The sequence below is a fragment of the Nansenia antarctica genome (assembly GCF_963989245.1).
Source record: "Nansenia antarctica genome assembly, chromosome: 7".
Lineage (NCBI taxonomy): Eukaryota > Metazoa > Chordata > Actinopteri > Argentiniformes > Microstomatidae > Nansenia > Nansenia antarctica.
In genome coordinates this window covers 7,479,819-7,492,318 of record NC_137677.1, presented here as the reverse complement: position 1 = coordinate 7,492,318, position 12,500 = coordinate 7,479,819, and the positions used below count along the sequence as shown (strand labels likewise).

The following is a 12,500-nucleotide window of genomic DNA, read 5'->3' as shown; positions in this document are numbered from 1 at the left end:
GATGGGGGGGCTCATAGCAATACATGGAATGGAATGAGGAATGATGGTATCAATGAGGAATGTTGGACACCGTTCCTCATTCCATTCCATGCATTATAATGAGGCCCCCCGTCCTCCGATTTCTACCTCCACCAGCCTCCCCCCCCGGTCCAGACACACCACTGAGAGGAGTACAAAGAGGGTCCACTTAAGATAAAAGGGAAAATATGACTGGCACATTGAAAGGGATCTGGGGCAAGGAAGGAGACACCATTGTGTTATCAGGGTCAGGAGGAGTCACAGATGAACACATTCTGACACACACTTCGGCCTGGACATTCCTGGTCCACTTCCTAAAAAAACGTAGCCTAGCGACGGAGAGTTTGTCGAAGTTGAACCGCAGTCGGGCCTTGCGCAAGCTAGCTAGCAGCACCGTCTTATATTAGATGAATCACTTCTGCAATAAACACAAGGCCCGATAATTAATCACCATAACACGCGATTTGTTAGAAACCAAACATTAAACGAAACTCGGGGATAGAAGAAACAAGTCGCACGTCACTACGGACGACGGGAAGCGGGAGTGCTTCGGTCAGCTTTCCATCCTTCGATGGAAACCCACATCATCCACATTTCCTTTCTCGTGGTCCGGCTATTGCTTCTGCTTTTTTCTTCTTCTTTTCTTTTCTTCTCCTACTTCTATGACCCAGTGAAGCCCTATTGAGCTGCCCTCGGGGTTAATACAAGCCGTCGGGTTGAGCTGTATATTCTCTCGTTAATGTCTCTTGTTAGAGGTCGTTGACCTTGGTGTATTATCACATTATCATTTCCAAACCGTGCCAGTGTGTCTGAATTGAGAGATCACACTTATATGCTGTGTCAGGAGGCAAGGAGGTCCATCTCTATCTGTCTTTATGGGCCCTCTAAGTGCCCAGTGACATGGACCAGGGACAGGAGACATCATGAAACGCTGCCTTTCTCTCTCTGATCTGCACTTTGAACCGACCCAGACACATAACAAGGGGGGAGGCCATTAAAAATCCACAGATTAGAGTCTAATCACTGCTTTATGGGTGTCCTGGTTTCATAACCAATCTTATAGGAGGGAGAGGAGTATGTGGGACAGAGATAGGGAGGGGGGAGGCAGGGGGCGGGCGGGGGGGGCTTGTGTGTGTGTGTCGGGGGAGCCAAAGGAGCAGAGAACAGGCAAAGTCTCAAAGTGCTGGACATAAATGCATAATAGGCATAAATGTTACGCAATTCACATCTGTGTCAGAATGTTTAACGTTGAAGCCAGTTTCTTTGTGTGTAACCAAAAACAGGTGGCAGAGGGGGGGGGGGAAACTGTAAAAGATACTCAATAGGACATGTTCTGTGTCTATCGCTTACACGCCGATTCAACCAAAAATGAAGACAAATAGGGACCGAATAAAAGCAGAAAGAGAGTGAAAGGAAGAAAGAGAGAGAGAGAGAGAGTGATATAGAGGACAGTGAGCTTGGTCATACAGTAGACTAGATCTGTCACTTATACAGTAGACTCCCTGATACACACACACATGCTAAACAGAGTTCAGTGTGTTTCTGATACACAGAGGGTTATTGTGCGGGCCGATTCTTACAATGTTATGCAGATTTGGTGTGAAGAATGTGTGTGTGTGATTGTGTTAAGTCTGAATGTGTATAATTAGTTTGTTTGGAATCTGTGTGTGTGTGTGTGTGTGTGTGTGTGTGTGTGTGTGTGTGTGTGTGTGTGTGTGTGTGTGTGCAGTAAGAGAAGGCTGCCCTCCGGCCTCCCTGTCAGGGGAAACAATGGACGGAAAGTGAGCCAGTGAGCCGGGAGGACACAGAGGACACGTTAGCCAGGATGCACGATAAGAGAAGGGGGGGGGGGGGAGGGGGGGGGTACCATCACAACACTAACACAGACCAGCCGCAGGCCTCTACTCTTAGCCACCATGTTAGATATAAAATGTTAGACCAAAAATAAATAAGACTCACATCGGTGTATACATAATGTGATTCTGTTTATGGGTCTCGAACACGAACACACACACACACACACACACACACACACAGGCAGGCGTGCACACACACACACATGAATCACACACACACACACACACACACACACATTTTAGTGTTTAGTGTCACATTTTACAATAAAATTCTTGAACACAAACATTAGTAGCTGCATCAGCATAGGACACTGTGATTCTGTTTATGGGTCTCGAACACAGACACACACACACACACACACACACACAAACACACACACACACACACACACACATACACACAGCACACCAAACACTTAAACATGCATTGCTTGTCCTGCTCCAACTTCATGGCTGATAAAGTGTGACATAACAATTGCCTTTGCTTAGGTTGGCAGTTGAACTCTGGAAGACGGTTAGGGTTAGGAAGGGTTAGTGATGCAGGTTCCCTGAACTGCCTGGTCCCGTCAGCGAGGCTGGGGAGGGTCAGGGGCGGTCAGACAGAGTTACCGTGTGTCACTGGAAGTCAACCTTTCATGTGACTGGGCAGAACTGCTGACTGGGCCCACACACACAAACACACACACACACACACACATCCATACACACACACACACACACACACACACACACACACACACACACACACACACACACACACACATATAACACAAACAACCCCAAAACCTCCCCTCATTCCCCACATCCCCCTTCCTCCACCTCCTCCTACTCCTTTTGTTTCCTCAGAATCACCACAAACCCTCACAAACCCAACCTTTGAAGAATAAAACCCACTCAGCAGAACTACACTTCCCAGTAACGGGAATATCCTCCCATCTGTCCTCAAACCATCACCGACTGAACTACATTGAATCATCTACCACCGTCCAGTGTAAATAAATACCCCGCGTCCCTCTTGGCAGGATGTCCCACCTCGAACCCGACAAGGAGTCCCCCGAAACATCCAGGTCTCCACGAACAAGGGCAGCAACATCCCCATACAAGGGCAACAGAGCAGGAGAGACCGTCCAGAGAGGAGAAGGCCTGTGCCCATCACGGGATGGGTTAGACCAGAACAGAACAGACCCATGTTCCACTAACGTTAAACGATAAATGAATCCGAGAGACACCAGTGAAAAAGGAGGAGGTTGAAAGACAGACAGCAACAGTCATAAACAAATAGATTGGTAGGTTGGTGGGCACACACACACACACACACACTCACACACACACACACACACACACACACACACACACACACACTAACTTTACCGATAAATGAATCAGAGAGACACCAGTGAAGAATTAGGAGGCTAAAAGACAGACAGCAACACTTACAGACACACACACACACACACCACAGACACCCTAGATTGCACGGTGGTAAAAGACTGACCCAGTGTCGGGGGGTGCTCTCCGGGGAGCGGGCCTGGTACCTCTGCAGAGCCACCCCTCCCTCCCCCTCCAGCAGGCAGCCCTCCAGGTCTGGGCAGTGGCCGTGGGGCCCGGGGGGCCAGGGCAGCAGGGTGGCCAGGGGGTAGTGGGAGAGCATGGTGCCCAGGCGGCTGCTCAGCGACGGGGCTGGCAGGGCATACTCTTCTCTGGAAGGCAGGGTGCTGGAGAGGTCCTGGCGGGGGTGCTGGCTGGGGGAGAAGAAGTGCGACGTGGCGTGTCTGTGGGTCTCCGGCGGTGGGTCAAATGTGGATCGAATGTTGGCGTCCCTGGTTCTCTGGACGGTTGGTCTCCCTCTGACGGTCCCTGACGCCTGGTTGGCTGGCTGGGTGGGTGTTTCTGGTCCCAGGCTGGGCGGCTGTGGCTGTGGTCAGGGCTCTGGGTGGCTGTGGTCAGGGCTCTGGGTGACTGTGGTCAGGGCTCTGGGTGGTTGTGGTCAGGGCTCCGGGTGGTTGTGGTCAGGTCTCTTGCTGTGTCGTCTCGTGGAGTCGCCTCTTCACTGTGAAGTCAGAGGTGTGAGGTTGATGGGGTATAGATCTCCAACTGACCGCTTTCTCACTCCTCCACTCACTCACTCACACACAGACACGCACTCACACACCCACACACATACTTCTCCTTTCTGCTCACAGTGCACGTGAAGCCCGGCTGCCTGGCTGCGTGCTGGCTAACAGCTCTGACCACATGAGTGATTAAGGACTATTGTCTCTCTCTCTCTCTCTCTCCTTTCCTCCCTCCCTCGCTCCCCCCCCCCCCGCCACCCCGTCTCAGCAAAAAGGGGGAGGGGCATGACATAAGCCCAGCCCCTTAACCATCTACTGACAGAGAGTTTGGAAAGGAGGCAAGGCAGGAAAAACACAGGAAAGGGGGGGGGGGGGATGTTGAGAAACAGGATTTCTGGATTACTAATAATATCGGATGTTTTCCATATTGCTCACTAAGCTGTCTTAAATCCTACTCCACCTGAACCTAACTTTTATATCACAAGGTACATTTAAATGTAACATGCAAATGTAAATGTAAACAAAGTGAAATGAGAGATTATGGTAGACAATGTAGGTTGATGTGGGTCACCCCTGGGGGGTCAAAAACTGTGCAACCAGACAGCCCTGTGGTTCTGTGGTGACTAATTCTGCTGGTCTGTTAACCAACAGTCCAGCACAGCAACAGATGATGCCCTTTGAGACTGTACAAGGTTCAACTCCATGTAATAAATGTATAATGTAACGATGGAGAAGAGTGTGTGTGTGTGTGTGTGTGTGTGTGTGTGTGTGTGTGTGTGTGTGCGTGTGTGTGTGTGTGTGTGTGTGTGTGTGTGCGTGTGTGTGTGTGTGTGTGTGTGTGCGTATGCAGTAGGGATGAGAGTCAGTCATGTGTAAAACTCTGCTATTGCTGAGGAGGATTATCTGGCACCAGGCACCGCTCACTCACACACACGCACACACACACACACACACACACACACACACACACACACACACACATCACACACGCATGGACGCACGCACACACATACTTTACTGCACACTCAGAAGACAGCTCTGGTTGCAACAGTTAATAGGACACAGGGCGTAAAGAAAAGTTGCTCTGATTGTTACCAAAGGCCTCAGTCAGACTGGGGCATCCTGTCCAGGGGTAAATGAGAAGCCACTGTAGAAACATCAACACAGGAGCAGCATCCGGAGCACGACTTACTCGGGTAGGCCCCTGGAAACACCGCCATGGGAGTCATCTGTCAATCCCTGACTGACCTAGTTCATTTAGGTTTTTTTGGCTTTCTCCAAAAAAAACTCTTCCACAGAGTCACAAGGTGCTACAAGCTCCTGAAAAAAAACTGATATATTCCATTCCCTCTCTGACCTTCATTTCTACATATCACAACCACACTGTACAATGGAGGTAAGCTAGTCTAAAGTTATTTTTTCTGAGTGGGGCAGTCCCACTCATATTTTTTTATTTGTATTTTTTATTGTGACAGAGACAGTAGAGATATGACAGGAAGGATGGGTGAGAGAGAGAGAGGAGGGATGACATGCAGGATATGTCCGCGGCCGGAATCGAACCGTGAACCCTGCGGTTACATGGTCAGAGGCTTAGTCCGCTACGCCACCTAAGCGCCCCCTAACCCTAATCTTTTAGCCTCACGGTGTTAACATCACCTTGGTTTAGACGGTGCAGAAGGGTGTTTCACCTCTGAGTGTTTTTAGAAAACGGGGCGAGAGTTCAACTTCAACGTGTTTGTTGATGAATGAGACGGCGAAGGACGGAAAGGAAGGAAGCGTGAGTGAGCGTTGTCAGTCAGAGTTCAGAAATTCCACTGGACTTCTAGTGAACTGCCTTCCCCCCTCTCTCTTCCTCTCTCTCCCCTCCCTCTCTCTCTCTCTTCCTCTCTCTCCCCTCCCTCTCTCTCTCTCTTCCTCTCTCTACCCTCCCTCATTTCCTCTCTCTGTTGTTCATTCCTGCTCTCTACCCCAGAATAAGCCCCACACTCCAATGCCCAACCTCGCTCTCCTTATTAATCCCCTCATCTTTTTCTCTCTCACCACCTCTCTCTCTCTCTCTCTCTCTCTCTCTCTCTCTCTCTCTCTCTCTCTCTCTCTCTCTCTCTCTCACCACCTCTCTCTCTCTCTCTTTCTCTCTCACCACCTCTCTCTCTCTCTCTCTCTCTCTCTCTTTCTCTTTCTCTCTTGGAAGAGTAGCTGTTGCTTTGCATAAGCTAATGGGGATCCAAATAAAATAAAAAAAATTAAAACTCTCTCTCTCTCCCTCACTCCTACATTCACACTCCTTTTTTCTTCCTTTCTTCCTTTCTTTCTTCCTCTCTCCTTCTCTCACTCTGCTGACACAGTCATAATGTGGCCTACGCCAGTTTACACAGCTGGGGTGAGCCCCGCTAGGCTCACAACACAGCTCACACTCCAACACACTGAAGACACACTCACACACTCACACACTCACACACCCAACACACTGAAGACACACTCACACACTCCACACACTGAAGACACACTCACACACTCCACACACTGAAGACACGCTCACACACTCCACACACTGAAGACACACTCACACACTCCACACACTGAAGACACACTCACACACCCCAACACACTGAAGACACACTCACACACTCCAACACACTGAAGACACACTCACACACTCCAACACACTGAAGACACACTCACACACCCAACACACTGAAGACACACTCACACACTCCAACACACTGAAGACACACTCACACACTCCACACACTGAAGACACACTCACACACTCCACACACTGAAGACACACTCACACACTCCAACACACTGAAGACACACTCACACACTCACACACTCCACACACTGAAGACACACTCACACACTCCAACACACTGAAGACACACTCACACACTCCACACACTGAAGACACACTCAAACACTCCACACACTGAAGACACACTCACACACTCACACACACACTCACACACCCAACACACTGAAGACACACTCACACACTCCACACACTGAAGACACACTCACACACCCCACACACTGAAGACACACTCACACACTCCACACACTGAAGACACACTCACACACCCAACACACTGAAGACACACTCACACACCCAACACACTGAAGACACACTCACACACTCCACACACTGAAGACACACTCACACACTGAAGACACACTCACACACTCCACACACTGAAGACACACTCACACACCCAACACACTGAAGACACACTCACACACCCAACACACTGAAGACACACTCACACACTCCACACACTGAAGACACACTCACACACTGAAGACACACTCACACACTCCACACACTGAAGACACACACACACTCCACACACTGAAGACACACTCACACACTCCACACACTGAAGACACACTCACACACTCCACACACTAAAGACACACTCACACACTCCACACACTGAAGACACACTCCACACACTGAAGACACACTCACACACCCCCCAAAAAATTTGGGGAATCAATATAGAATATGGCACATACACTGTTTTCTCAACTTACTCCACACAGTGCAAGCGTAGAGATATCACTTACCACAAATAAACCAATGTTGTATCATATTACAATTTCACACGTATCTGCTACTACAGAGAACAAGGCAAATCATTCAACTCGATTGATTTCATGGACATTTATTCTGTGAAAACCCTTGCAATGATACATTCCAGAGATCTATCACTTATTCAGACTGACGTACTACTAGACACACAGAGCTTTGGTGCTGTTCCAAACTTCCACTGCTCCACACTGCCCTCTGATGGCCATGAGAGGACTAACACGTCTCAGTCCAGTAATAGAGCAAGGCATACACGACTACTACATCCCTCCCACAGACAGACCGCTCCAGTGTCCTTGAGTACGCAGGGCTATTGTTACCATGGTACCCGGTACAGAGTGCCCTTGCAGACCTTCACTGACAACAAAACACTCCCTGACAGGAGCACACAGCGGAGGTTTGACGAGTCCTCGTTCGCAGACACTGACAGATAGCAGTTACTCATTATAGCAGAGACCCAGAGAGGCCAGAACACGGACAAGGGGACACCGTGGATCCATTATCTCTCTCTCACTGACAAACAGAAGATAGGGGGCAGAGGAGGAGGGGTAAAAGGAGGGAGGCCATAAGAAAAGAGACAAGACAGTAAGAGAAGAAGCTCTCGAGTGTTTTAGAAATGAAAATCATTAGAATTTTCCTCCTTTCATTTTCTCTTCTCTTCTTTACTGGCCTGCTCTGTAATTCTGCTACAGTGTGTGTGTGTGTGTGTGTGTGTGTGTGTGTGTACGCGCGTGTGCCGTGTGGGTGTGTGTTTGTGTCTGAGTTTGTGCGTCTCTGTGGGGGTAGTTGTGTGTGTGTGAGTGTGTGTCTGAGTTTGTGTGTGGATGTGTGTTTGTGTCTGAGTTTGTGTGTGGGGGTGGGTGTGTGTGTGTGTGTCTGAGTGTGTGTGTATGTGTGTGTGTGTGTGTATGTGTGTGTTTGAATGTGTACGTGACTGCATGCTCGGTGTGTGTGTGTGTGTGTGTGTCTACGTGTGTGTGTCTATGTGCGCCAGTATGAAAATGAAAGCCAGAGTGCATGAGAGACAGAGACAGAGACCATTAGGGAGACATCGCCTCTACCCAGGCTTCCAGTAAAGCTCTTACTCATGGGCCGTCTCCAGAGAGCTCCAGTCTCCGCCGTACATACAACTGAGTCATTTCACCCACTTATGCAACGCTTTCACATTGTTACATAATCGTCATCATCATCATCATCTTTTACGACTTCTGTTCCGTACTTGGTGGGAGTACAAAGCGTTAGGGTTGCTCCCCTTTGGTGAATAACAATGATCCCACTGGATGATTTACATACAATACCCATTCCCTTCCCAGCAGGCCTGCCATGCATATTATGCCCACACTGGCATATATTTAGCACGGTGGAGTACATCATGTTCCTGGCCCTGAAAGTACAACATGACTTTACTAGAGAGACAGTATCCCTGGGAGTTGACTCTCCTGTTTCTGTGTTTTTCAAGTGATTTTCAATCTCTCTGGCCAGCAGGCAGACGCCATTCCCTCCCTCCCTCCCTGGCTAGATTGACTATGGGTGTCAGGTGCTGTCTTTTGTTTGTCCTATCCTGTGTACTTTGTTTTTTTACTAGATGCTCGGGGGGGGAAGATTAGCTATAAACGGCTACCCTTGACGACACCACACAGTGAACTTAGTGAACAATACCCAGACTGAACTCTTGAGTGCCTCTCTGTGCATGCTTGCCCCCCCCCCCCCCCCCCCCCACACACTTGCCCCCCCCCCCCACCCCCGGCAGGTCCATCTACCATCTACCCCCCATGTGGAGCCAGACGTCCCCCAGGCCTCCAGACTGTCCTCAGTGCCCCCGCCACGTCCTCACCGGGGCGGACGCGGCCGTCTCCTACCCGCGGTTCTGTGAGGCGTTTGGGTTCCCCGTGGGTCCCTCGGGGTCCCGGGCCCTGCTGGCCTTCTACGAGCTGTGGGGGGCCGGCGGAGAGCTGCTGCAGAGCGGCCAGGCCAGCGGCTGCCCCGCCCAGGGACGGCACCCCGAGACGCTGCTCTTTGACGCCCAGCAGGGGTGAGTCACACTGTCACTGGATCTTTCCATTTACATGTTTTGGGCATTTAGCAGAAGCCTTATTCCAAAGTGATGGAGTATGTGTCTATCTATCCACCAGAAAAAAAAATCTATAAACCTATATTAAAAAATCTGATTAAAATCTATAAATCTATCCACCAGTCATAGCAGGAAAAAGTAATCTATTCTCAGGCCAGGGGCCACTGGCAGTCTGTTTTTATGTCTCAGGAGAAACAGTACAGGGGGGTAGTAGATGTCTCAGGAGAAACAGTACAGGGGGTAGTAGATGTCTCAGGAGAAACAGTACAGGGGGGTAGTAGATGTCTCAGGAGGGTGTGTGTGTGTGTGTGTGTGTGTGCCACGGTCTACGTCACTCATTGACCCAATCTCTCCCCATCTACCACAGTCTGTCTCAAAGGATTAGAACTCTTCCTATTATTAGCTTTGGATCAGACATTTCCCTCGAATTAGAATTCCCTGTCTGCTCTCGGAAATAAATCATTGTGCCAACTTCAGGCTAATCAATTTGAATTAGAGACCCAATTATATCAGTAACTCTCTCTCTCCCTCCCTCCTCCTCTCCAACCCTTGTCCTTTCAGAGCACAACTAATCACTACAGCTCCAATATTACTGTCCACTTACTTACAGTGTGTGTGTGTGTGTGTGTGTGTGTGTGTGCGTGCGCTCGTGTGTGTGTGTGTGTGTGTGTGCGTTCATCTGTGCGTGTGTGCCTGTATGTATGCGTGTATGTATGCGTGTATGTGTGTGTGTACGTGTGTGTGTGTACGTGTGTGTGTGTGTGTGTGTGTGCGCGCGTTCATCTGTGCGCGTGTGTGTGTGTATGTGTGTGTGTGTGTGTGTGTGTGTATGCATGTGTATGTGTGTTCATGTGTGTGTGTGTGTGTGTGTATGTGTGTGTGTGTGTGTGCGTTCATCTGTGCGTGTGTGTGTGCGTTCATCTGTGGGTGTGTGCGTGTATGTGCGTGCGTGTGTGTGTGTGCGTGTGTGTGTGTCCCTCCCCGCCCCAGGTACCTGTCCTCAGTGCTGGCGGTGTGTGAGGAGGTGTGTTACATCCTGCTGTACTCTAACTACAGCCCCTGCCAGGAGCCCGCCAGCCAGTGCTGCCTCACCCTGCAGTCCTTCCTCCAGCAGCACCCCTGGGTGCGCCTGGACCTGCTCTTCTCCCAGCTCTACCGCACCCAGCCCCCCCAGCCCTACAGCCGGGAGAACAGGGGGGGGCTCCGCAGCCTGGCGGCCCTGTGGCCCCGCCTCACCCTCAGCCCCATCTCCGGAGGGGCCTGGGGTCACCTGCTGCGACGCTTCGTAAGGGACGCGCCGCCCTGGGCTCTACGGCGCCCCCTGCTGCCCGGGAGGGTGGAGGCGGACCGGGCGAACGCGGTCCAGATCTCAGCCATCACCGGGGTGGGACCCGTCTTCCTGGACCTACCTGTCGGGACTCACGCGGAGCCTCCTCCTCCTGTGCCTCCTCCACACCTCCTGCCCCCCCCACCTACGCTCAGCGCCCACCCAGGGTTGGGGACCAGCCCCCTCCGCCCCCCTGAGCTGCCCCCCAGCCGAGCCCCTCCACGCCCCGTCAACGTGGTCAGACATATAAGGATGCCCCCCCCCCCACCTCGGCGGCACCATGGCCTCTCCCCCCGAACACCTCTCTCCCGCTTCTTCAACTCCCCCCTCTCTACTCTACTGCCTCCCGGTGGACGTCGGGTGGAGGTAGTGCACGTGACAGAGAGGGAGGTGGCCAATGACAGACCAGCGCAGGACAGGGACTCAAAGAAGGTCAGGACGTCCAAAGGAAGATAGTGCAAGGCGGCCGCAACACTGCATCATAATTAATCATTCTAATGCTTCCACCCTAATCTGTGTACAGTATAGCAATGTATGCCCTCGTATGCTGTGTGCGTGTGTGGGTGTGTGTGTGTGTGGGTGAGTGTGTGTGTGGGTGAGTGTGTGTGTGTGTGTGTGTGTTATATCCATGCGTGTATAAGTGTGTGTACACTAATTATTAGGAATACTAACACTGGGTACGGCCTCCGTTTGCTCTGAAAACAGCCTCAATTCTTCGTGGCATTCATTCCGCAAGATGTTGGAAACCTTCTTTTGAGATTCTGGTCCATGATGACATGATTGCGTCATGCAATTCCTGTAGATTTTTCAGGTGCACTTCTTTCAAGCTGTGAATCTCCTGTTCTACCACATCCCAAAGGTGTTCTACTGGACTCAGATCCGGTGACTGGGTTGATGAACTTTGCCCTTGCTCTGCACATAATATTGCTTCTCATGCATATTGCTTACTGTACATATCTCGCCCTTGTCTGTACGCATATATCTCACTGTACATATACAGTACCAGTCAAAGGTTTCAATTGATTGGGACAGTGTGTCCAAACTTTTGACTGTATCTGTTTATGGCTTTTGCACTATGCACTATTGCACTGGCTAGACGCCGAATGTGTTCCGTTGTCTCTGTACTCTCTGCCAACGACAATTACATTGAACCTGATCTGAATCTGAATCCGATCTGAAGACACACCGAACTCACTGTCATGTTCACGAAACCAGTTTGAGACAACGTTCGCTTTGTGACTGCATGGTGCATTATCATGCTGGAAGTAGCCATTAGCAGATGAACACATTGTGGCCATGAAGGGGATTCACATGGTCAGCAACAATACTCAAACAGGCTGTGGGCATTCAAGCCATGATTGACTGATATTAACGGGCCTAAAGTGTGCCAAGAAAACATTCCCCACACCATTACACCACCTGAATGAATGAGACCATGTACAGGTGTTCCTAATAAAGTGTCTGGTGAGTGTATGTGTGTGTATAAGTGTGTTTCTGTACGTATGTTTGCACTCTCTCTGTTGGGCTCGGTGCCAGAGGACAGGAGATTGAGAGGAGGAGGAGGAGGAGGAGGAGGATCTCTGCA

General features: G+C 50.4%; 2 protein-coding genes across 2 annotated transcripts in view; one reads left to right on the top strand and one right to left on the bottom strand.

Moving 5' to 3' along the window:
• Nucleotides 1-3,525, bottom strand: part of rgl1 (ral guanine nucleotide dissociation stimulator-like 1) — a gene marked incomplete at both ends in the record, with an annotated part of 26,152 nt that extends 22,627 nt beyond the window's left edge. Inside the window, one exon of the mRNA XM_080535451.1 lies at nucleotides 3,370-3,525. Within this exon, the coding sequence (XP_080391577.1) occupies nucleotides 3,370-3,525 (156 nt within the window). The remainder of the gene's footprint in view (nucleotides 1-3,369) is intronic.
• On the top strand, nucleotides 3,524-11,371 carry LOC308161967 (putative C->U-editing enzyme APOBEC-4; the record flags this gene model as incomplete). Its single annotated transcript, XM_080536048.1, has 3 exons — nucleotides 3,524-3,741; nucleotides 9,268-9,549; nucleotides 10,579-11,371. 3 exons carry the CDS (start codon nucleotides 3,524-3,526, stop codon nucleotides 11,369-11,371), a joined length of 1,293 nt encoding a protein of 430 aa, XP_080392174.1.
• Nucleotides 11,372-12,500: the final 1,129 nt, after the last annotated feature.